We start from the raw sequence: 25507 nt of genomic DNA, 5'->3' as shown, positions 1-25507 counted from the left end.
GACGGTAATAATTATTGGTCTTTGAATATTTCTATGTCATTTTCATTTCATCTTTGCAAAGTCATTATTGATGATTCGTGTGTTCCAAACTTTTCATTTCAGGCTTGGATCCTCCAGCACTTCTCACGCATCTCTGATTAGGCGAGTGTACCTGATTACACTGAGAATATGTCGCATGTTATTGCTTTTATCCCGCTCAGAGAGAACCATGCCACCGAGCCTTATAGAATATATCTTGGTTGTTTGGTTGTTGTGTACATGCACTTCAACAACTATGTTGATGACATACGACCATTTGACGGGATAATGATATACTCTATATGGTTGGCCTGCGGATTACATCTCACTGCTCCTCATCTACTCGAGCGTGTCATGCGGCGGTTCGACTACACTCAGACCATTCTCAGACACCTTGTTGTCTCTGCTTCTCTTGTCTTGACACGCAGGCAGATGAATGACATGCTTGATGATTATGAGAGTCATCTGGTATCGGAGGAGGCACGGGGTACCATAGCTGAGAGTGATTGGAGCTACGTCGAAGGGTACATCAGATGGTTCTTTAGGGTGTCATAATCGTACATGGTGCATGCTGGTCTAGAAGATCAGCTAAGACCAGCTCATCAGGAGATACTAGAGGAGAAGCAGGCACAACTAGATCATGTTGATGATGTCTTGCCTAGATATCGTCGCAGAGTGGAGATTGCGCGGAAGACATTGACATAGGTATCTTCCCTGATGGGTCTGGTGTGAGGAAGGTCCTAAATGCCATAAGGATGGAGACACGGGGGGCATTGTTGTACTAGAGACAATGCCGGGGGACGGGGGGATTGATGGTCGAGGAGGTAGATGAGGCATAGGAGGTTGAGGAGAGGTAGTCAAACATACACAATAATGTCTTAGTATATAGTAGTAGTAATATGATTTGTATTTTATTTTGACAATCTTGCTACTTTATTGGTCTCGGTTGTATGACATTTTTTACATTTATTAGTATTTTATTTATGTATGGCATTTTTGTACCATCTAGAATTATGTACATAGATTTTTGGTTTTCGACTATATGTAATGGTTTAAATCTTCATTTGAATACAGATAAACAAAATATAACATGAAAGACCAAGTTCTGAGACGTTACAAAGATGTATCTTCGGAATATTCACAAAGATGCATCTCCGGTCGAATTAAACCATATAATGACTTCTCAGTGAGATGTATTGAATGTTTTAAATTGTTACAGAGATGCATCTCCGAAATATTTTAACGTTCATTCAGAAATGGTGCATTAAGAAATCATTTTTTATTTAATATAGTTAATCATTGTAACTTGGATCGGTATGGTCCAATCGAGGGGAGGGGAGAGATTTTTATCAAGGGGAAGGAAGATGGGGGGAAGGAATGGGAGGGGTTTTAATTATAAAAATGTTTGGTTCAAAATATGAAAGAGGGAGGGGAGACATTTTATTTACATATATGTTTGGTTCACAAGGGGAGGGGGAGTATTTTTAAACAAATTTATTTTTTATCCTTTTAAATTTACCATAAGATTCATGGTATTAACGTTTATAATTTAAATATAAATTCATTGACGAAATATAAGTATTCAATCAGAGAACATCATAGAAGATTTTATAAAAACGTAACGATTATAATATATAATTTTAAAAATATTATAAAATACAATAAAATCTAACAAAATTATTATTAAAAAAACATTGCGATAATTAAAAAGTAGCACTAAAATATAAAAATAAAAATAAAAATTTAAACACTTATAATGATAATAAGACGAAAATATAAAAAGAATATAAAATTTGTTCAAAATATAACTTTTAACATTTTAATAAGTTAAATTCATATTTAAATAAATAAATAAAGGTAAATATGTAAATATAATTATAATTATAATTAAATACTTCCCCTCCCCTCCATCTACCTCCCACCCCCCTCTTAAAATTTTAACCAAACACATAAGCTATTAAATATTCCCTCCCCTCATCTCATTAAGGGTCTGTTTGGTTTAATCGAGGGGAGGGGAGGAACTTTAATTACATATATGTTTGGTTCTAAATATGACAGGGGGAGAGAATGGAGGCATTGTATTTACAAATATGTTTGATTCACTAGGGGGTAAATTAATTTACTTTTTATTCTTCTAATTTACCATAAGATTCATGGTAATTCAAATACAAGTTCATTAACGAAATATAAGTATTCAATCAGAAACGATTATAATATATAATTTTAAAAAGATTATCAAATACTATGAGATATTGGATCGAACTCTACTATGGTCGAAGAGTAGCTTCTTGGTTAGACAATTCGACAGGGCCTTAGCATGTCGTCGAAGTGTGTTCACATGTTGTATTCAAAGTATGCTAGGATTGTTAGCATGTCGAATTGGGTCTATTTGTTATGCCCAATTATTTAAGTTAGTTTGTTCTCTAAGTTATCTTATGTAATGGATATGTGTGTAAAAGCCCATTAGTTTAGTGTGTTAGTTTTTTTATAAATAGCATATTAATCTCTCATCATTGCACAACACAAATCCTAATTAGAGTGAGAGAGGTTATTTGCTATTCTATAACACTTGTAATCTTATTTCAAAGAGAAAGTAAAGAATAGCAGTTTATAACCAATTTCGTTTTGTTCTTATTGTTTTCTTCTTTTCTACCCTTGTCGGTTTCTTACCGATCAAGAAAATAATTATACTTTGTAATTTTGACATCGTTTTCACAACAAATTGGTGCGATGAGCATGGAGAAGATACTGTCAATAAAGTTTGAGATTGAAAAGTTCACCGGAGTGAACAATTTCGGTATGTGGCACTTGAAGATGAAAGCTCTACTAGTTCAACATGGTTTTTTAGAATCGTTGAATGGAGCCCGGTCATGGACGTTGCGTTAAAGGATAAAGCAAAAATGACCATGGTAGAGAAAGCCCTCATCGCCATCTTATTGAGCCTTGGTGATAAATGTGAAGGCATGCTTCTCAATATGTTTTGATGAAGATATTCTACAAGCAAGCCAAGACTAGCAAAAAGGAATGGATCAAGACTCTTTGCGAAAAGACAATGTTTTCAAGTTTTATCAAAGTCTTGAAGAATTGGTTAGGAATTGATCTTCAATTTTAAGGTATATAGCACTCAATCCCTCCTTTTGTCCACAAGTGTTCAAAATATTATTCATTCATGCCATGATACATTAAAATGACTTGATGCATTAAAACATAGTTTTTCATTTCATTATAAATCAATTTTTGTATTCTGGGCTGATGTTAATCGGTTAACACTAGAATGTTAATCGATTAACAATTGTTAAAATTGAATATTTTTGGAACGTTGCAAGGTGTTAATCGGTTAACACCAGGATGTTAATCGATTAACATATGGATATATTGAATTCTTTGTACGTTGCAAAGTGTGTAACCGATTAACCTATATGTGTTACTCGATTAACACTGTATCAATGCCAGAAATTTTTTCATTTTTCATTCAAGTATTTTCCAAAAAGAGTTCTTGAACCATGGCATCCTTTCATGCATTGCACTCTTTTGTAGAGGTGTTTTAAAGACTATATAAACATCATTTCTTCAGATTTCAATCTAACCTCTTTTGCAAAATTTTCAAACATTCAAATATTCTCTTCATCTTTCAAAATATTTTCTAAGTGTTCAAAATCAGAATTTTTAGAGTGAAACTTTCTGCACTTAACCTTCATAAAAAATCATCATAAGTTTCATTCCATTCATAGTGAACACTTGTGTAACATTGAGAGGTTTGTTTGTTATAAGGAGAAGATCAATCCATAGGTTAATACATATACAATTCCATTTTACATACTTATCAAAAATTCATATTACTTTGTGTATCCTTGTTGTCCAGGATTGTTGGAAACAAGAGGTTCATTAAAAGGGAGGATTGTTCTGTTTTTGACCTTAGTGAAAAATCCAAGAGGATTGATCTTGGTGTGATTGTTAGTGTCTATATAGAAAGACTAGGAAGAGTCTTGTAAAAGTCCTAACAATAGTAAAATCTCTTTCATATTGAAAGGGGACTGGAGTACTCTCGATCTGTGAGGGGAACCAGAATATCTCTCCGTGTTCTTTACTTTCTGCACTTTACCGTTCATTGCATAACCATACCAGAAAAGAAAGAACAAGTTTTCATAAAACCGGAAAAAGTTTTCAAAGAACCTAATTCACCCCCCCCCCCCTCTTAGGCGCATACTCAACTTAGCATTGGCATTAGAGCGGGTTATTGGTAACTTGCTCCTCATATCCAGAAGATGGCTTCCGTAAGCGTAAACCCGGTTTTCAAAGATGGCGATAGTAGCAACAAACCACCTCTATTTTCTGGAGAATATTTTGACTTTTGGAAAATCCGCATGAAAGCACATTTAGAAGCACAAGGAGATGGTATATGGAAAATTGTTGAAAAAGGTTTGCATAATCCTATTAGTGTGGTCAATGGTGTTGGCACTCCGAAGGTTAAGAGTTCATATGATGAAGACGATAAGAAAAGAATACTTAATGAAAAGAAATCTATAAATATTATTCAAAGTGAATTAAGTATGGATGAGTTCTTCCGCACATCTCAATGTAAATCGGAAAAAGAAATATGATACACTTTGGTGGAGACTCACGAAGGAACCATTGAAGTTAAAAGATCCATATTAAATACATTGAGTCAAGAATATGAAATATTCAGAATGCATCCCGGAGAATCCATTGTTGCATTGCAGAAAATATTTGTTCACTTGACGAATCATTTAATTGCTCTCGGAAAGACCTTTAAAACTGATGATCTCAACCTTAAAGTGCTAAGATCCTTGACTAGAGAATGGCAACCAAAAGAACGGCCATATCGGAGAAGAAAAGTCTTTCTACTAAGACGCTCGTGTCATTATTCGGAAAACTCCAAGAACATGAACTTGAACTTGGAAGACTCAAAAAGCATTAAAGTCAAGAGAAGAAATCCAAAGGAATTACTTTAAAGGTAGATTTAAAGGAAGATAAAGATGATGGCGCACCGGGGGAAGATGAAAAGTGCATGCTCTTTGTTAAAAGGCTTGGTAAGTTTTTTGGTAAAAATGACAAAACCTTTTATGCAAAAAGAAATAAACATTTCAGGAAAAGGGAGGCTTCCATATCTACGCAAGATGTTACATGCTATGAATGTGGAAAACAAGATCATATAAGGTCGGATTGTCTGAAACTCTCCAAGAAAGGTGGCTTTAAAGGCAAGAAGGAATTCAAGAATAAAATGGCGTATGTTGCATGGAAAGATAATGAGATAAGTTTTTCATCCGGATCGGAAAGAGACGAATGTGCAAATTTAGCATTAAAGGCTTCACACCATTCCGACGATGAAGAAGATGAGGTTAGTAGCGATTTTTCTCTTTACGATAGTGATGCACAAGGTGCTATAAATGAACTTCTTAAAGAATGCAAAATTCTGTATAAAACAATATCATCTCAAAAGAAAATAATTTCATCTCTAAAAGAAAAAGTCGTGACAATGAAAAAATATATCGATGATGAAAAACAAAAGATGATTAGTGAAAAACAGAATTTTGTATGTAAAAATTGTGAATCACTTTCTTTCCAAATTGTTCAATTAAAAAGGGTTCTTGAAAGGTATGAGAAAGGACAAATTGGGTTGGAAGGTGTCCTTAGCCAACAAAGATATTCCAATGACAAAAGTGGACTTGGTTATTCAAAGTTTTCCAAATCAAGCTCTAGTAAAACTATCTTTGTTAAAGTTAATGACCAACCAACCAAAGAGAAAGTGAACAAGTCAAAATATGTCCATCACTATCCTAAAAGGAAATCTTATGTTCCTAGATATAGAAGCAATTTTGAACCTACTTGTTTTTATTGTGGAATAGTTGACCATACTCCTAATGCATGCTATGTTAGAAATTTTAGCATAACAAGTGGGCATTACGTATGGGTAAAGAAAGGCACTAATTATGAAGGACCCAAAGCAATTTTGGTACCTAACAAAATGTAATTTTGTTTTGTAGGTACGCTTGAAACCCACATCAAACCTTTGGTATCTTGATAGTGGTTGTTCCAAGCATATGACGGGAGACATTAACAAATTTTCAAATCTAGCATTAAAGCCAAGAGTCATGTCACTTATGGTGATAACAACAAAGGGAGAATTCTTGGTATAGGCAAAGTTGGAGCACCACCTTTCACATCCATTGAAGATGTCCTTTATGTCGAAGGACTATAGCACAATATTCTAAGTATTGGCCAACTTTGTGACAAAGGCTTAAAAGTCAAGTTCACCAAGGATGAATGCTTGATTGAAGATGAAGTCTCTCATGAGGTAAAACTCAAAGGTACGAGATTTAATAATATATTTTTGATTTCCCTTGATGATATGTCTTTGAAGGTAAAATGTCTTATGGCAAACAATAATGAGTCTTGGCTTTGGCATAAAAGATTCGTTCATATTCATATGGAACATTTGAATAAACTAATAAAGCATGATCTTGTTATTGGATTGCCTAAGATAAAGTTTGTCAAAGATAGATTATGTGATGCATGTCAAAAGGGGAAACAAACCAAATCAACTTTCACATCAAAGAATGTGGTGTCCACTACAAGGCCACTACAATTGTTACATATGGACTTATTTGGTCCATCAAGTACAAGAAGCTTCGAAGGTAATGTGTATGCTTTAGCTATTGTTGATTATTTCTCTAGATACACTTGGACATTCTTCTTAGTGCAGAAAAGTGATGCATTCAAGGCGTTCAAGAAATATGCAAAGCAAATTCAAAATAAGAAATCTCTAACTATTGCCTCCATAAGAAGCGACCATCGTGGAGAATTCCAAAATACGTCATTCGAAGAGTTTTGCGTAGAACATGGAATATTTAATAATTTCTCGGCACCAAGGACTCCTCAACAAAATGGAGTGGTGGAGAGAAATAATAGGTCACTTGTGGAACTTGCAAGAATAATGCTTAGCGACTCAAACCTTCCAAAGTATTTTTGGGCAGATGCGGTAAGCACGACATGCTATGTAAGTACTAGAATTATTATTAGACCTATCTTGGAAAAGACCCCTTATGAACTCTTCAAAGAAAGGAAACCAAACATCTCTTACTTTCACATTTTTGGATGCAAATGTTTTATCCTCAACAATGACAAAAATAATCTAGGTAAGTTCGACGAGAAGTCCGACGAAGGTATATTTCTTGGATATTCTCTTACTAATAAAGCTTATAGAATATATAATAAAAGAACTTTAACAATTGAAGAATCTATGCATGTTACCTTTGATGAAACTAGCCCCTCCAAGGAGGATATTATTTTGTGTGATGATTATGATATTGTAGAAGTTCCTCAAAAAGACAATTCAAGTGCAAACAATGATAATCAACCAAAACATCAAGATGAGAAAGATTAACAAAAGACAAATGACAATGATCTACCTAGGGAATGGAGAACTCATCGGGATCATCCAATTGATAAAGTCATTGGTGATATTAGTCAAGGCGTTGCAACAAGATTAAATCTCAAAGATGCTTGCTTAAATATGGCGTTTGTTTCACAAATTGAACCTTCCAAAGTTGGTGAAGCCTTAGGAGATGACCAATGGATAGTTGCTATGCAAGAAGAGTTAAACCAATTCGAAAGGAATCAAGTTTGGGAACTTGTCCCTAGGCTAAGTGGTAAACACATCATAGGTACCAGATGGGTGTTTAAGAATAAGCTTGATGAGAATGGTATAATTGTTCAAAATAAAGTAAGGTTGGTGACCCAAGATACAATCAAGAGGAAGTCATTGATTTTGAAGAAACGTTTGTTCTAGTTGCAAGGTTAGAAGTTATTTGTTTATTACTTGCTTATGCATGTTCATTAAATTTTTAGTTATTCCAAATGGATGATAAGAGCGCATTCTTGAATGGCTACATCAATGAAGAAGTCTGTGTCAAACAACCCATGGGCTTTGAAGACTTCAAGAATCCTTCACATGTTTTCAAGTTGAGGAAAGCTTTTTATGGCCTAAAGCAAGCACCAAGAGCATGGTATGATCGTCTCAACAACTTTCTTTGTGAAAAGGGATTTGAAAAAGGTAAAGTTGACAAGACCTTGTTTATTAAGAAAATAAAAGGTAACACTTTATTGGTTCAAGTCTACATTGACGACATCATATTCGGCTCAACAAACAAAGAAATATGTGAAGAATTTTCATTAATGATGCAAGGAGAATTCGAGATGTCCATGATGGGTAAGATGAACTATTTTCTTCGACTCTAAATTAAGAAACTAAAGGATGTCATCTTCATCAACCAATCAAAGTACTGCAAAGAGTTTCTGAAAAGATTCGACATGGATAGTTGCAAGGCAATATCTACTCCAATAGGATTCGGATCTTATGTTGATCAAGATGAATCAAGTGTTTCGATTGATATCATAAAGTATCGAGGTATGATTGGTTCCTTACTTTATTTGACGGCAAGCCGTCCTGATATAATGTTCAGTGTGTGTCTTTATGCATGTTTTCAAGTCAATCCAAAGTAATTGCATCTCACTGCTGTTAAAAGGATCATGAAGTATCTCAAAGGAACAACAAATGTCGGCCTATGGTATCCTAAAGGTAGTATTTACAATTTAGTTGGTTATTCTGACGCTGATTATGCAGGAAGTAAAACTGATAGAAAGAGCACCAGTGGTATATGTCACATTCTTGGAAATGCATTAGTATCGTGGGCTTGCAAGAAACAAGCATGTGTTGCCATTAACACTGCCGAAGCGGAATACATAGTAACAGGTAGCTGTTGTGCTCAAATACTTTGGCTTAAGCAACAACTTCGTGACTACGGACTCGGTCTTGGATGCATTCCTCTACGTTGTGACAGGACAAGTGCGATAAACATTACAAAGAATCCGGTCGTGCACTCAAGAACCAAACATATTGATATTCAGCATCATTTTCTTTGTGATCATGTGCTTCAAGGAGATGTCGAAGTCACATTTGTGGATACTCATAATCAACTCGTCGGCATCTTCACAAAGCCATTGGCACGAGAACCGTTTTACAAAATTCGAAGGAAACTTGGGATTTTAGATGATTGTGACATTTAATTCTTCAATATTTATTCATTATAATCTATAATGAATCAAAGGTACTCTCTAAAAATTTATTTTCAAAACCTTATTAAATTTCTAAGTATATGAGTTTTTCATGTTTTTCTAAAAAATTTCATATTACATGTTGCTCCATGTGTTTTTATTACATGTTTGGTACATACAAAGTTGCATTATGGTATATTATAACATGTCAAAGTGCATATTTTAAAAATTTCATTGTATGCTGGAATATACAAAGCTACTTTTTTTTGGTATGTGTTAATCGATTAACACATACAGGTTAATCGATTAACATGTCTCTTCTTTTTTTTTTACGTATTTTCAGCTTTTTTAAACGTGTTAATCGATTAACACACTGGTGTTAATCGATTAACCTTGTAACTTTCAGCCACTTTATTTATTTATTTTATCTTATTTGTTATGTGTTTTAACTTTGGTTGTTGTGTTGCTATATTTATATGTGTTTGCGTTTTATGTCACTTGTTTGGGCACTATATATTTTTATGCATACTATTTATGTTGTATAGATACAATTTTCATTTTATCGTCTTTTCGCATCCTTTTGTTAAAGACAAAGGGGGAGAAGAATTATTTGTGTATTGTATGCATGCTTTTCTCTAACACAAAAATGCAGCTAGCAAAAAACACTTTAAAAACTCTCAATCATGGATCAAGGGAGAGCTTTGATCAAGGGGGAGTCTACGTGTTAAAAAAAACAAGAATGGAGTAATTTTAAAGAAAAGTTTGTCATCATCAAAAAGGGGGAGAATGTGAAGGCATGCTTCTCAATATGTTTTGATGAAGATATTCTACAAGCAAGTCAAGACTAGCAAAAAGGAATGGATCAAGACTCTTTGCGAAAAGACAATGTTTTCAAGTTTTATCAAAGTCTTGAAGAATTGGTTAGGAATTGATCTTCAATTTTAAGGTATATAGCACTCAATCCCTCCTTTTGTCCACAAGTGTTCAAAATATTATTCATTCATGCCATGATACATTAAAATGACTTGATGCATTAAAACATAGTTTTTCATTTCATTATAAATCAATTTTTGTATTCTGGGCTGATGTTAATCGGTTAACACTAGAATGTTAATCGATTAACACTTGTTAAAATTGAATATTTTTGGAACGTTGCAAGGTGTTAATCGGTTAACACCAGGATGTTAATCGATTAACATATGGATATATTGAATTCTTTGTACGTTGCAAAGTGTGTAACTGATTAACCTATATGTGTTAATCGATTAACATTATATCAGTGCCAGAAAAATTTTCATTTTTCATTCAAGTATTTTCCAAAAAGAGTTCTTGAACCATGACATCCTTTCATGCATTTCACTCTTTTGTAGAGGTGTTTTAAAGACTATATAAACATCATTTCTTCAGATTTCAATCTAACCTCTTTTGCAAAATTTTCAAACATTCAAATATTCTCCTCATCTTTCAAAATATTTTCTAAGTGTTCAAAATCAGAATTTTTAGAGTGAAACTTTCTGCACTTAACCTTCATAAAAAATCATCATAAGTTTCATTCCATTCATAGTGAACACTTGTGTAACATTGAGAGGTTTGTTTGTTATAAGGAGAAGATCAATCCATAGGTTGATACATATACAATTCCATTTTACATACTTATCAAAAATTCATATTACTTTGTGTATCCTTGTTGTCAAGGATTGTTGGAAACAAGAGGTTCATTAAAAGGGAGGATTGTTCTGTTTTTGAACTTAGTGAAAAATCCAAGAGGATTGTTCTTGGTGTGATTGTTAGTGTCTATATAGAAAGAATAGGAAGAGTCTTGTAAAAGTCCTAACAATAGTAAAATCTCTTTCATGTTGAAAGGGGACTGGAGTACTCTCGATCTGTGAGGGGAACCAGGATATCTCTCTGTGTTCTTTACTTTTTGCACTTTACCATTCATTGCATAACCACACCAGAAAAGAAAGAACAAGTTTTCATAAAACCGGAAAAAGTTTTCAAAGAACCTAATTCACCCCCCTCTTAGGTGCATACTCAGCTTACAATAAGGTTCTTCGATAAGTTTCAAAGGAGGCGACGGCGTCGGGTCTTTGGGAGAAACTCAAAAGTTTGTACATGACCAAATCATTGGTCAATCGCCTCTACCTAAAGCAAGCTTTGTATTCATTCAAGATGAGTGAAGAGAAAGTTCTGGCTGGGCAGTTGGATATGTTCAACAAGCTGATTCTTCATCTTGAAAATATATGTAAAAATCGAGGATGAAGATCAAGCATTGTTACTATTTTGTGCTTTGCCCAAAACACATGTTCACTTCAAATTAATTCTCTTGTATGGAAAAGAGTCTCTGACTTTTGAAGAATTTCAATCAGCCTTGTACTTTAAGGATTTGAATGAATGGAAGGAGCACAACCCATCTTCGACTGGTGAAGGCTTGTCGGTTAAGGCCAAATTCACAAAGAGAGATGGCAAGTTCGACAAAAAGAAGAATAAAAGTCAGCTGAAGTCTTATAGTGGTGATGCATCTGGTACTCAATGTTATCATTGTAAGAAGGAGGGTGATCAGTCACCATTTTCACTATATTTTCATTGCTTATCCGACAAGAAACCAAGGATATTGAGACACTGTGTATGCATTATGGTACCTTTAAAGTTAATTTTCATTCCCGTAAGTTATTTAAGCGATTTTATTAGTTGTCAGTTTTATTTTGTGTTTTTGTGATTTTATGTTTCGGTTGTCGTGTTTATGCCCTCCAGGTCCACGGAGAAGATCCAATGAACTCAATGCGAGAAAGTGGAAAGTTTTGGCGTCCGAAAAAAGAAGATTTCCCAGTTCAGGAGGCCTGACACGGGCCGTGTCAGGAGGAAGGCCAAGAAAATACAAAAAATGCCCAAAACAGTGGCCTGACACGGCCATGTCAGGTCACCTGGGGCGTGTCATCAAGGAAATCACAAGGCAGAGAGCTGCAGGAAATCCCAAAATGCTAATTTTCCAGTTTTCGGGCTTTTTCACCGGGCTTGAGCTGCAGGGATGTTTTGGAGATTTCCACCTTCTGCCAAGGGATTTTCACTATATTAAGAGAATTTCTACAAGAGCAAAGATCATCTTGGAACGAGGCGAACACAGTATTGTCAGAGAAACAAGGATTACAGAGATCAAGGAATTCAGAGAGCGGAAGGTTTTCATGAGCGGAACCGATTGAAGATCCACGTCATCCAATTACTTGTAATGTGTATTTTTCATCTTGAACTTGTTTTGAACAATATGAGTAGCTAAACCCCTCAATGCTAGGGGGTGTCCCTGATTTAGAATTGTAATGACTATGAGTTTACGATTGCATTTATAATATTATTCTTACGGTAACCTTTTGATGTGTTTAATGCTTTCTCTTTCGGACCAATCGAGATTGTTTTGTGGTTATCAATTAGGCTGGACCGCCATTGGTAAGGTTTTCACAAGGTTACTCTGTAGTAGATATCACCTAGGATTAGGGATACCCTGTATGAATCAGAGCATTCTTGATATAATAAAGCTTAACTTCATCATAATTGCCTATGGACATGGAAATTAGGGTAGATTGATTAAAGGTTTTTTCACCATGGACTTGGGAGAAAATACCCTTGAGAATTGATAGTAATTGATATTTGTTGATGCAGTAGTGACTCAGAGTTGTTACAGGGATAAATCATACACCTTCCCTGACATTGTTCCTTTTTCCCTGTAAACCTTTATTTTCATCCTTATTTGCCTTTACCTTTATTTTTATATTGTTACATCTAAAAACCAAATTAATACTTTTTGTTTAATTGAATGATAATTTGAACTCGATATTGACGTGCAGTCCTTGAGATCGACATTCGGGAATTTCCCCCATTATTACTATAAAAGGAAAAATAGTACACTTGTTATTTTCCCGATCAAGTTTTTGGCGTCGTTGCCGGGGACTGCCAAAATATAGAGTTTAATTTTAAGTTCAATTAAAGTTTTGTTGCTCTGCAATAAAATTATTTTCTGTCATTTATATATTTTCATTCACTAATCTGTGTATGCGAGGAGAGCCCTCGGCAAAATTTCTTTTTGACGCAAAAATTGAGAGAACCCTTCACCGGAGACGTAGAAACACTATATTGGATTCCAAAGAAGAAGTTCCCTCTGATCACTCAGATTCAGAAAAAGAAACTATGGCTGAAATTCCTCAAGTTCCATCGCCTCCACCTCAGGAAAGACTCCTAGGTGACTATGGAGGGGCAAATGCACCGGGTGGTAGATTGACCATTGTCAACCAACCGATGAATGTGACGAACTTTCAACTACATCCTAGCAGAATCAATCAACTTGAGAGAAAATATTTCACCGGAAAGGTTAGTGAAGATGCCAACAAGCACCTGCAGAGATTCTTGACCTTGAGTACTACTTTGAAAATTGATGGTCACACCGATGAAGCAAAGAAGTTAAGAATGTTCCTATTCACTTTATCTGAAGAGGCGAAAGATTGGTTCTACTCTCTTCCAACTGGCAGTATTACCTCATGGGAAGAGATGGAAACAGGTTTCTTAAATGAGTATTTTCCCGCATCAGTATTTATGAGAAAAAGGTATGGAATCTTGAACTTCAAACAGAAAGATGGCGAATCTTTGGGAGATACCTACAAAAGATTCAAAAGGGCCCTGGTAGCATGCCTAACTCATAATATGGATCAGACTGAACAAATGCAGATGTTTGTGAATGGGCTGAAAATAAAGACAAAACAGTTAATTGATACAGCAGCCGGTGGATCAACGAATTTCTCAACAGCCATCGGTATTAAAAGGATCATTGAAGCGATAGCCGCAAACGAGCATCTGGAATTATATGATAGATGTACAAGCAAACTTGAAGGAGTCATTGGCCTACAAGTAGAAGCAAATAAAATTTGTTTGGAAGATACAGTCACTGCTGAAGTGGAGAAGAAATTGAAAGCGATGAATATAGGTACTCAATAGGTAGCTAAATTTCAACCTGCTCAGACCATCACTTGTGAAATTTGTAATGGACCTCTCCACACTATGTATTGCTTTGCAACCCCTCAACAAATTGAAGAGATAAAATTCTTACAGCAGAATAACCCCTACTCTAACACTTACAATCCAGGTTGGAAGAATCATCCAAACTTCTCCTGAAAAGATCAGAAAGAGAATGTTCAATAGCATGGTCAAGGTCAATATCAGACTCAATATCAACAACAACAACAACAACAACAACAAGCTCCAAGGAAAGCAGATTAGGAGATTGCCATTGAAAACATGGCAGCTCAAAATAGGCAATTTGAAGAAGAGACGAGAAACAATCAGAAAAACACCACCGCCTCTCTAAAGAATCTTGAAGTTCAGCTGGGGAAGATAGCACAACAACTAGCAAGTTCTCGAACACCAGGTTCCTTACCAAGTGAAACAGTTCAAAATCCAAGAGGTCAAGAAAATATTAGTATTGTCACGACGAAAAAGAAAAAGGCTGCTAAAAAGAAAAAACTGGTGATTAAGTTGCCCTACCCTCAGAGAGTGACAAAGAAGGAACCAAGCGAGTCAGACTTGGAGAAATTCATGACAATGTTTAAAAAGGTTGAGGGTCATATGTCTTTGTTTGAAGCACTCGAAAGAATGACCATGTACAAGAAATTCATGGAAGAGGTAATGACCGAAAAGAAACTAACAACAGAAGAACAGGTAGCTTGAAAGGAAAAGTATAATGCAAACTCACCGGGGCAGAAAATTCCTAACAAACAAAAGGATCCGGGAACGGTAACAGTACCATGCACAATTAAAGAAAGAACCTTCAAAAAAGTACTAATAGATTCTAGAGCTAGTGTGAGTCTGATGCCATTATCAATCTATCACAGGTTGGGTATTAAAAATGTCATTGATACAAAGACCAATCTGAGGTTTACGGATCACTCAAGAAAGGATGCATATGGTATAGCAGAAGATGTATTAGTAACAATAGAGGACTTGATTTTCCTGTTGATTTTGTAATCCTAGACATACCCGAAGATGATGAGGCACCCATCATTCTGGGTCGACCTTTCATGCAGACAAGTTGATGTAATCTCGACATGGATCAGGGAAAGTTAACCTTGAAAGTTCACGACAAAGAGATAACATTGAATGCTATTGAAGACCAGGAGCTAGAGGAAGATACATAATCTCACTATCAAGTAGGTTTAGTCAAGACAAAGGCGAGAAGGCAAAGTAACATGCCAATATCAGAGAAAGATGCAGGAAGGCCCTATCGACTCTCATCACTGCCATTAGCCACCCAGAATGGAAAGACTCCCATCTTTATTCCAAAAACCAGGAGAAAGAAAAGAAAATGAAAACAAGGTAAGGAGATGGAGGTTAAAGAGGACTTGTGGCACAAAGGAATCCATACTGATGAAAGAGACAACTTCCTAGTTTTGGACAAGAGGTGCAACAAGGTGTGGAGGCTGAAGTACCCCCCATAATAAGCGGAATGAATCGTCGAGCTATGCAACATTAAACGAAGCGCTTAATGTGAGGCAACCCACGCGTTACTAGTTCTAATTATTATTTGTGTTTGTTTGTTATTTTAGGTTTGTATAGTGCCTTGCATAAAAGAGAGAAGGTACTCACATGGAAAAGTTGGAAAAATGAGCAGAACAGCAGCCTGACACGGTCACCCGTGTTAGGCCTGCAGATTTGAAATTCGTTTGGAAAATTTGACTTTCGTGTGGGCATGTTGCACTTTCCACCGTCAGCCTCCCCTCAATGGGGTACTGTGAGTCACCCCCCTTCTATCCTGTTCTAAAACATTGAGGTCAATGTTTAGTTCAAGTGTGGGGGAGGTTTTCTATGTTTTTTGCCTTTATTTTTGTTTTTCTTTATGTTTTATTTTACTACCAATTTTTACCATTCACATTTGGTTTAGTTTTACTGTCGGGTATCATATGTTACATGTATTTCAGGTTCTTGGTATTATAGTCGAATGAGGTAATGATCAATAGCAGTAGTGGATGAAATGACCACTCCACTTACTATTGCTTGTTGTGAAGGATCTTCCCAGAAAGTCGATACTGCTGAAGAAAAGATCGGACGCAATGCCTAAAGCTCAACTAACGTAGGTTCCCTGTGCATTCCGAGTTGAGTAAGAAGCCGCACCATACTCGAAGTACTGTGGATGCTGTCAAGCTTTACCTAACATGGTGAGTGCATAAAAAGCCAAACACATTTGTCATCATGAGTGATATTCAGGTATGTCTTTATCACTCTGACTTTGCGTAGGTTCTCTGGGAGTTTCACTTCATGTATAAAGACACTGAGGCACGTTGTTTGATTATAGCCTTGAGCCTTTCTCGTCATCCCGTTAATGCTATCCTTTGCTAACCCCATTTTAGCATGTACCCTTTATTTTTATAACCACATAAATGTAACCCGCGATCCAAAATACTCCCTTACCCTATTCGGAGTCAATGTGATGTCATTAAGTTGTGTTAAATTCTAAGTTTGGGTAAACCCCATAAGTATAAAAAACCAAGGTGAGTACGGAAAAAAAAACATAAAAGAAAAATGAAATGTAGTCAATGGGTCGAAAGAAGCACTCACCAAAGGAAGAGTACTCAATTGAAAAAAAAGTGAATATCAAAGAAGAACTGAGCAATTGAAAAGAAGTAAAATGAAAAAACACAGTGAAAAGAATAATGACATTGGTTCTAAACCCAAAACCACTTATTTCCCCTTTTGTTTGTATCTACCACACCATAACCCAAGCCCCTTTACAAACCAAAAGACCTCAAAAAGTTGTGTTGTAGGCAGTTGATACGAAAGGAGAAACTATTCAAACTTATGAGTTGATATTGCATATGCTGAATTGAGAGTGAAAACACTTTAACCCCAAGAGACTTGGTGAGAGTGTGATGTAAGCTGACAGGTGAAGCGGTACCTCGATGAGGAAGTGCGACAGAAAACTCATTAGAAAAAGCAGGAACTATAAAAGGGAGAGTGAAGGCGTTGGCGAAAGATCTCAGCAATGTCATGGTAAGAATACAAATTTTGGGAAGTGACACTTTGTCGGATAGGACATTACTTGAGGACAAGCAATGAGCTAAGTTTGGGGTTGTGATCAGTCACCATTTCACTATATTTTCGTTGCTTATCCGACAAGAACCCAAGGATTTTGAGACACTGTGTACGCATTATGGTACCTTTAAAGTTAATTTTCATTCTCATAAGTTATTTAAGCGATTTTATTAATTGTCAGTTTTATTTTGTGTTTTCGTGATTTTATGCTTCAGTTGTCGTGTTTATGCCCTAAAGGTCCACGGAGAAGATCCAATGGACTCAATGCAAGAAAGTGGAAAGTTCTGACATTCTAAAAAAGAAGATTTCCCAGTTCAGGAGGCCTGACATGGCCACCCGTGTCACCTGACACGGGCCGTGTCAGGAGGAAGGCCAAGAAAATACAAGAAATGCCCAAAATAGTGGCCTGACACGGCCGCCCGTGTCAGCCTGACACGTCTGCCCGTGTCAGCCTGACATGGCTGTGTCAGGTCACCTAGGTGTGTCATCAAGGAAATCACAAGGCAGAGAGCTGACACGGCCGTGTCAGCCCAAAACACTAATTTTCCAGTTTTCGGGCTTTTTCACCGGGCTTGAGCTCCAGGGATGTTTTGGAGATTTCCACCTTCTGCCAAGGGATTTTCACTATATTAGGAGAGTTTATAAAAGAGAAAAGATCATCTTGGAATGAGGCGAACACAGTATTGTCAGAGAAACAAGGATTACAGAGATTAAGGAATTCGGAGAGCGGAAGGTTTTCATGAGCGGAAGCGATTGAAGATCCACGTCATCCAATTACTTGTAATGTGTATTTTTTATATTGAATTTGTTTTGAACAATATGAGTAGCTAAACCCCCCAATGCTAGGGGGTGTCCCTGATTTAGAATTGTAATGACTATGAGTTTATGATTGCATTTATAATATTATTCTTACGGTAACCTTTTGATGTGTTTAATGCTTTCTCTTTCGGACCAATCGAGATTGTTTTGTGGTTATCAATTAGGCTGGACCGCCATAGGTAAGGTTTTCACAAGGTTACTTTGCAGTAGATATCACCTAGGACTAGGGATACCCTGTATGAATCAGAGCATTCTTGATATAATAAAGCTTAACTTCACCCTAATTACCCATGGACATAGAAAATATGGTAGATTGATTAAAGGTTTTCTCACCAAGGACTTGGGAGAAAATACCCTTGAGAACTGGTAGTAATTGATATTTGTTGATGCAGTAGTAACTCAGAGTTGTTACAGAGATAAATCATACACCTTCCCTGACATTGTTCCTTTTTCCCTGTAAACATTTATTTTCATCCTTATTTGCCTTTACCTTTATTTTTATATTGTTACATCTAAAAACCAAATTAATACTTTTTGTTTAATTGAATGATAATTTGAACTCGATATTGACGTGCAGTCCTTGAGATCGGCATTCGGGGAATTTCCCCATTATTACTAGAAAAGGCAAAATAGTACACTTGCTATTTTCCTGATCAGAGGGTCATATAAGGAAAGTGTTCCATGAACGCCTGAAAGATCACGAAGGTAAGGATAATGGCAACGTAGCCATTGTTCAAGATGATTTCGACTCATTTGATGTTCTTGTTGTTTCAAGAGATGACTCAAGTAAAAAATGGATTATGGATTCAGGTTGAACTTGACACATGACTCCAAACAAAGACTTGTTCGAGGAACTATGTGATCAAGATGGTGGATCTGTATTGCTTGGAAACAATAAATCTTGCAAGATTACAGGTGTTAAATCTGTGAGATTCAAGCTCCATGATGAGTCAATAAGGTTGTTGGTTGAAGTCAGGTATGTACCTTATTTGAAGAGAAATTTGATTTCTCTTGGTGAACTCGACAAGAAAGGATATGTTTTCTAAGGAGAGAAAAGTATCCTAAAAATCATGAAGGGGTCGAAGGAAGTCTTAAGAGGCGTGATGAAACAAGGCTTGTATACCCTTGAGGTTGAAATGGTCAATGGTTCTGCAGATGTTGCATCCACAAAACCTTTGTCGAAGGCAGAAATTTGGCACATGATATTGGGCCATGTCAGTGAAAGGGGTCTGGTCGAATTGGGGAAACAAAATCTACTTGATGGAGATAAAGTCGAAAAGCTGAAGTTTTGTGAATCTTGTGTACTTGGAAAATCTTGCAGAGTGAAGTTCAATAAAGGCAAACAAATAACACATGGATCCTTTGATTACATCCATGATGATCTTTGGGGGCCTGCGAGGTGTTCATCACATTCGGGAGCAATGTATTTTCTATCCATAGTTGATGATTATTCCATAAAGTTATGGGTAATCATCCAGAAGACTAAGGATGAAACTTTTGAGAACTTCAAAAATTGGAAGGCTCTGGTCGAAAATCAGACTGGTAGAAAGGTTAATAGGTTGAGAACCGACAATCGCCTTGAATTTTGCAATGAGGCGTTCGATAATTTTTGTGCAGCCTCTAGTATTGCAAAGCACAAAACTACTGCAGGTACTCCCTAACAAAATGGTTTGGCTGAAAGGTTTAATCGAACCATTTTAGGAAGAATGTTGACTAGTGTTGGGTTAAAGAAGGTGTTTTGGGCAGAGGTTGTTTCAATAGCAACATATCTGATAAATAGACGTCCTTCGACTATGTTAGATATGAAGATGCCATACCCCAAAATTGGCCCTCCCCTTTTTACTTTTCATCTAACATATTGACTTAAGATTCATTTGCGCTCATTCATGCCTCATTCAGATGGATCATTCACTCATGTTAACACTTCCTAATAAGCATCATAGATTCAAAGCCGATGGATAATAAAAACTAGGGTTTGGCTTGAGGTTTGTGACAATCCTCATCACATGAGGGAACCCTAATTTCATGCCCTCTTGGATCTTGGTTCAAGAAGATTACAATCATGACATTCATTTGTGCATTCAAAACCCTAATTCTTGACTTTACTATTCATTGACCTCACGAGCTTTCACTTATGCATCTCAAACCCTAGTTCATTGGGAAGAGGTTCTTGACCATCTTGTCATACACCTACATGCATCTATACGTGGGATTTCTAAAGCGATTGGGTAGGCCGGGATCTTGAGGAATCTGTGACAGGTTGTCATTGCTTTGTAATCAAGATTTGATTATTAGATTAAGTCCTTGGCTAAGAAAAATCACCTGATTGATGGACTGGAAGTAGCCTAGTTAACGGTGAACCAGGATAAAATGCTTGTGTCTTTTATCATTATTCTTATTATTGATGTTGCTATTATTGCGTTAGTTTTGGGAAGCAAAGAGTTATCAAACTGAAAACCCAATTCAAACTCCTCTTTCTTGTGTTTCCTGCACCTTCATAGTTAACGGTGACATATGCAAAAGTGGAGGGGACCACAAAAATTCAAAGACCATTAAAATTAAATGACCAAAATCGCTAGTTTTATAATAGGGAGATCAATCGTTTAAAACGCCAAAACTAGGTGGACCAAAAGTGCATTTAAGGCTTAAAATTATTAATTAATTTATTAATAAATAAAAAATATATTAATTAATATATTAACTCAATCAATAATGTCGCGTAATTAAAAATAATTTTTCTATCTCAATCATCACTGTCACGTATGTAAAATTGGAAGGAGACCAACCAAATTTCAAGTGATGTAAAGTTCAGGGATATAAAAGTTAATTTTTAAAATGGGGGATTAAAATTTTTAAAAACATCAAAGTATGGGCACATGCATTTATGCCTAATATAGTTATGTCTTAGGACATGCACAAGTTGGTGTGCAAGATGATCATGAGATTGATGAAATATGTGTGTGTGTGTGTGTGCGCGCGTTCGCATGCGTGTTTGTGTGTGCGTGCGCGCATGTGTGTGTGTGTGTGTGTGTGTGAGAGAGAGAGAGAGAGAGAGAGAGAGAGAGAGAGAGAGAGACTTGACATTGAGAATGAAGGTCTTAAAGAAGGTCTAAAACCCTAACAAAGTTGTCTTTGGTGAAACAATCTTCGAGATATTTCCAAATATCATGCGCATAATCAATGAAGATCGTGTTCTAGTAGATAGAAGGTGAAAGCGTTTTGGTAATCCACGAATCGTGGTTAAGGTCAGTTTTCGATGGTTTGAGAAGAGACTTATAAGTGGAATGAGTTGAAGAAAGCGTTTGCTTCATGGCTCAACTTTGGTTGTGGTAGTTGGAGTCAGAATATGGCAGAGCAACGAGGATTGTGTTTGAGTTTTAGCTCGGATGGAAAAAATATGAACTGCAGGGATATTGAGTGGGATCTTTATGGGTTGAATTGGTGGTGTAATTTGTGACATTGTTAACGACAATGAAATAGTAATACAATGCATCCTGCATGGTGAAAAGGGGGGAAAATGGATTTCAAAATCCTAGTAGAGCAAGGAAGGAAAAGAAGTGTTAGAGAGTCTTGATTTGTCGTTAGATAAAAATTGAAAGAGAAGACACAATAGATCAAATATCATGGGATTTATTTTATTCATCTATGAGGTGCTATTTCACCACTGTAAAGAAATAAAAAAATATCTTTAATTTTAGAAATAAATTTCCGAACTCATCTACAATACACACATCTCAACACTTTGTAAGTGACCTACTTCCATTTTATTCAAAATTAGTTTGGAAATGCACATGTAAAACTTAAAATTCAGTAATTAAATGCTGAGAAATGGGTCCAAAAGTAACCCCTTCATTATGCCATTCTTGTCCATCACCTTCACACACCTCTTCTTTACCTTCTTGAAGTTAACCCTTCACCTTTTCAAACATGTATCTTTATTTTCTAATCACATGGTAAATCCCATCTAGTTCATAAATAAAAACTGCACACATAGATGGTTTTTCGTAATTAATTAGTTCTTGTGCCTTCTTGGACCATATACAAATATATTTAACTTGTTTTGCATTTGGGAAGGCATTAGCAAGTGGATGATTTGGAAAATATATTGGTCAACCTCACCCCGTATGATGAATAAAGTAATGCCAAAGACTATGTCTTCTTATATCATATTACAGTTGGGCTTAAAGTTGGTTCATTGACAAAGGAAAAGAAGAATGGAAAAGATGAAATATTACTATTGAATTGTCAATTACAATGACAAGAGCAAATTGTTTATGAACCAAATGTTTTCACACATAAATAAAATAAAAATATTGCTCATGCCAGAGAGAAGTGCAGGTATCAACAAAATTATTAAGTCAACAAACAATATTTCCTATATCAATAATTGTACTATTTCCATTTTAAAATAGTTGTTGGTGTAATGTGAGATGGCAAATATAGTGTTGGTAGTTAACACCGGTTGAAATGTACCTCAAAAGTGATGTCAATTTTTATGTTATAATAATGATAATGATAAAAATATCTTATTATTTCCTACATATATTGTTATAAGAAATGTGGGAGTGTTAGAGGGAGTTGCAGTTAGAAAGTGACAGAAACAAACATGTCAGGTCCTGCTTGTTGCTCTAATCCACCAACTCTGGACCCTTTTAGTGGAGTTGGTCATGTTGAAAAACTCGGCGGCCTTGATGTTTATCTCACCGGCTCTCCTCTTTCCACCATCACCATTCTCTTCGTCTCCGATATTTATGGATATGAAGCACCAATTATAAGGTATAATGAATAATCAAACATAAATCACATCTATTAGTACTATGTTGGTGTCTGAAACCAGCACGCTGACACGTCTTCAATCTAAAATGTTAGTGCAACATGTTAATTATATATCATAGTTGAAGCCAACGGAGATGTGGAAGTGTAATATACAAAACTCGTGATTTATAAAGTAGCAATACTGCAATAGCACTGGCTGTATAATAGTAAATGCTATTAAATCATAATTTTAATAGATGATGAATTTGTGATATTTTCTGAAGGAAACTTGCTGACAGAGTTGCAGCATCTGGGTATTATGTGGTGCTTCCTGACTACTTCAATGGCGATCCCTTTGATCCGGAGAATCTTGACAGACCTTTACCTATTTGGATAAAACAACATCACCCGGTTAATACTTTTTCAATGATACATCTTAACAGAACTTTGGTAACACATAATTTTTGGTGCTTATACATTATTTTTATAGGACAAAGGTTTTAAAGCTTCACAACCCATAATTGAAGCCTTAAAGAGTAAAGGAATCTCTACTATTGGAGCTGCTGGTTTTTGTTGGGGTGGTGAGTGCATTTCAATTATAAACCAGTCTTAGGTACTGTAACATTGGTTGTATAAGTTTCAATACAAGTAACTTATATTATAAACTCACATAATGTAGCATATTTTCTTTTTTCTATCAGCTAAGACTGTGTGTGAGCTTGCAAAATCCAACCTCAGTCAAGTTGTTGTGTTAGCGCATCCATCATCTATTACAGTAGAGGACATCGACGGTACGAACTTTCAGTGTTGGAATTACTTCAAAATTTGCATATTCAAACAATGTTTGTATTCGAGTGGTTAATTGTTAGTCTTTGTTTCAGGTGTTAATATTCCGATTGCTATACTTGGAGCTGGGCTTGACACAATCACACCTCCAGAGGTCATAAAACAATTTGAACGAGTCTTGGATGCTAAATCTGGAGTAAGTGAATCTTCCATTCTTTTTGTAGTTATATACTATTATACATATAATCCCTTTAAGATATATCAGTCATGGTATCCTTTTGTTTGTGAAGGTGGATAGTTTTGTGAAAATATTTCCTAATGTCTCGCATGGTTGGACTTTGAGGTATAACACTGAAGATCCAGAAGCTGTGAAGGCTGCAGAAGAGGCCCATCAAATCTTATTGGATTGGTTTAATAAATATCTCAAGTGAGAAATCTGTTAGACCTCTTATTTCAAATATATAAGAGGAAAAGGTAAAATTGATTATATGAGCAGTTTGTAATTAATTATGTCTAGTTTATGGGTGCTGTGTAAGAATAAAAGGGAAAGAAACTGCAGGTGAATTTGGAAAAGGAGGGTTCCTAAGGCTATCGAACCCTCAGTGTTGTATATTTCCTGTGTAATTTCAGTTTTAGGCAAGTCTGTTTGTTTGTATTGTCTCTGATTTGGGACCTTGTTTTCAATAAGATAAGTTGTTATTGAGTTAATATCATTTAACCCCATATTATATTATATAAATGAATTTTGGTTTATTATCTTATAATTTTTTTTTAATTAATATTTTCGTATGAATATACACTGATTAATTTTTTATTTATTTAATATTGTTAGTAGATTTTTTTTTAATTATTTTAAAATCCACGTTATTATTGGAATTAAACAATTTTTTTGAATAATTTCGAGTCAATTTTGATGAATAAGATTAAACCAACCGATCGAAGTTCCACTTGTTCTTCACTCTTCACTCGAGTGAATCAACCAACCTTAGTTACAAGATTATATCGCTGCACAATGATGATGAAAACAAGAAAATAAAATTGAATAAGAAAGAAGACTAGAGTTTGACGAAAATTAAGGAAGAAGATGATTTCTGCAGAGTCACTCTCTGCCCATAACCTATGGAAAATCTCGTTAATTTTGCAATTGCAAGTGATTACAAGATTGTTATAAAAATATAGGTTACTCCCTCTATTTATAATTGAGCTAACTTGCTCTCTAAGCTAAAATCCAAAAATTACAAACATCCAAAATATCTACTTTGGTCTATGTGTCAATCAACCTGCTTCGACGCTTCAACACTTCGACATCTAATACAACTCGAGCACACTGCATGTTTCGACACATCCTTGTTTCTGTCGAGCAATATTTGCTTCGGCACAAGAAATTACAATTTAACACACCACCTAATTCATTGTGTCTAAGCTATTTACATTCATCATAGATCTTAACTTCTTAAACACTTCGATCTGCACTCCTTTCGTCATGATATCTACAATCTGATTCTCAATTCTATAGTGTTCCAAGTTCAACTTCGCTTCTGCTACTTGCTTTCGAAGATAGTGGAACCTCATTTCGATGTGCTTGCTTCGTCCATGTGTTATCGGATTCTTCGCTAGATTGATAGCAGACATGTTATCGATCTTCATCGTAATTGCTCCATGATTCTTTCCCATAATCTCTTCGACCAGATTCATCATCCATGTTGCTTGACATGTATAAAGAGAAGCAACTATGTACTCTGCTTCACACGACGACAGTGCCACTACCGGTTCCTTTCTCGAACTCCAAGCAACTAGTGCGCCACCTAGCATAAACACATATCCAACTGTGGATTTTCTATCCTCAACATCACTACACCAACTTGAGTCGGAGCATCCCACTAGTTTGCATTCTTTTCCTTCATCGGCTACAAAAAACAAATTGTCATAGTCAAGAATTCCTCTTAGATACCTTAGTATCCTCTTCGTCGTTGCTAGGTGTGATACC

At 35.8% G+C, this 25507-nt stretch overlaps 1 protein-coding gene across 1 annotated transcript; it reads left to right on the top strand.

The window, feature by feature from the left end:
- Positions 1-22467: 22467 nt before the first annotated feature.
- Positions 22468-24228, top strand: LOC127073399 (endo-1,3;1,4-beta-D-glucanase). The gene is made up of 6 exons (XM_051014552.1): positions 22468-22755; positions 23019-23145; positions 23225-23315; positions 23436-23525; positions 23616-23716; positions 23811-24228. Exons 1-6 carry the CDS (start codon positions 22586-22588, stop codon positions 23949-23951), a joined length of 720 nt encoding a protein of 239 aa, XP_050870509.1. The 5' UTR covers positions 22468-22585; the 3' UTR covers positions 23952-24228.
- Positions 24229-25507: the final 1279 nt, after the last annotated feature.

Source organism: Lathyrus oleraceus, chromosome 4 (assembly GCF_024323335.1).
Source record: "Lathyrus oleraceus cultivar Zhongwan6 chromosome 4, CAAS_Psat_ZW6_1.0, whole genome shotgun sequence".
NCBI lineage: Eukaryota > Viridiplantae > Streptophyta > Magnoliopsida > Fabales > Fabaceae > Lathyrus > Lathyrus oleraceus.
This window is presented reverse-complemented; position numbering and strand designations above follow the sequence as displayed.

Excerpts from the sequence above, each read along its gene's own strand:
- LOC127073399 (XM_051014552.1), top strand. The coding sequence starts at position 22,586 with ATGTCAGGTCCTGCTTGTTGCTCTAATCCACCAACTCTGGACCCTTTT. Across the intron at positions 23,146-23,224 it reads GGATAAAACAACATCACCCG|GACAAAGGTTTTAAAGCTTC; the intron begins GTTAATACTTTT and ends TTATTTTTATAG. Across the intron at positions 23,717-23,810 it reads TCTTGGATGCTAAATCTGGA|GTGGATAGTTTTGTGAAAAT; the intron begins GTAAGTGAATCT and ends TTGTTTGTGAAG.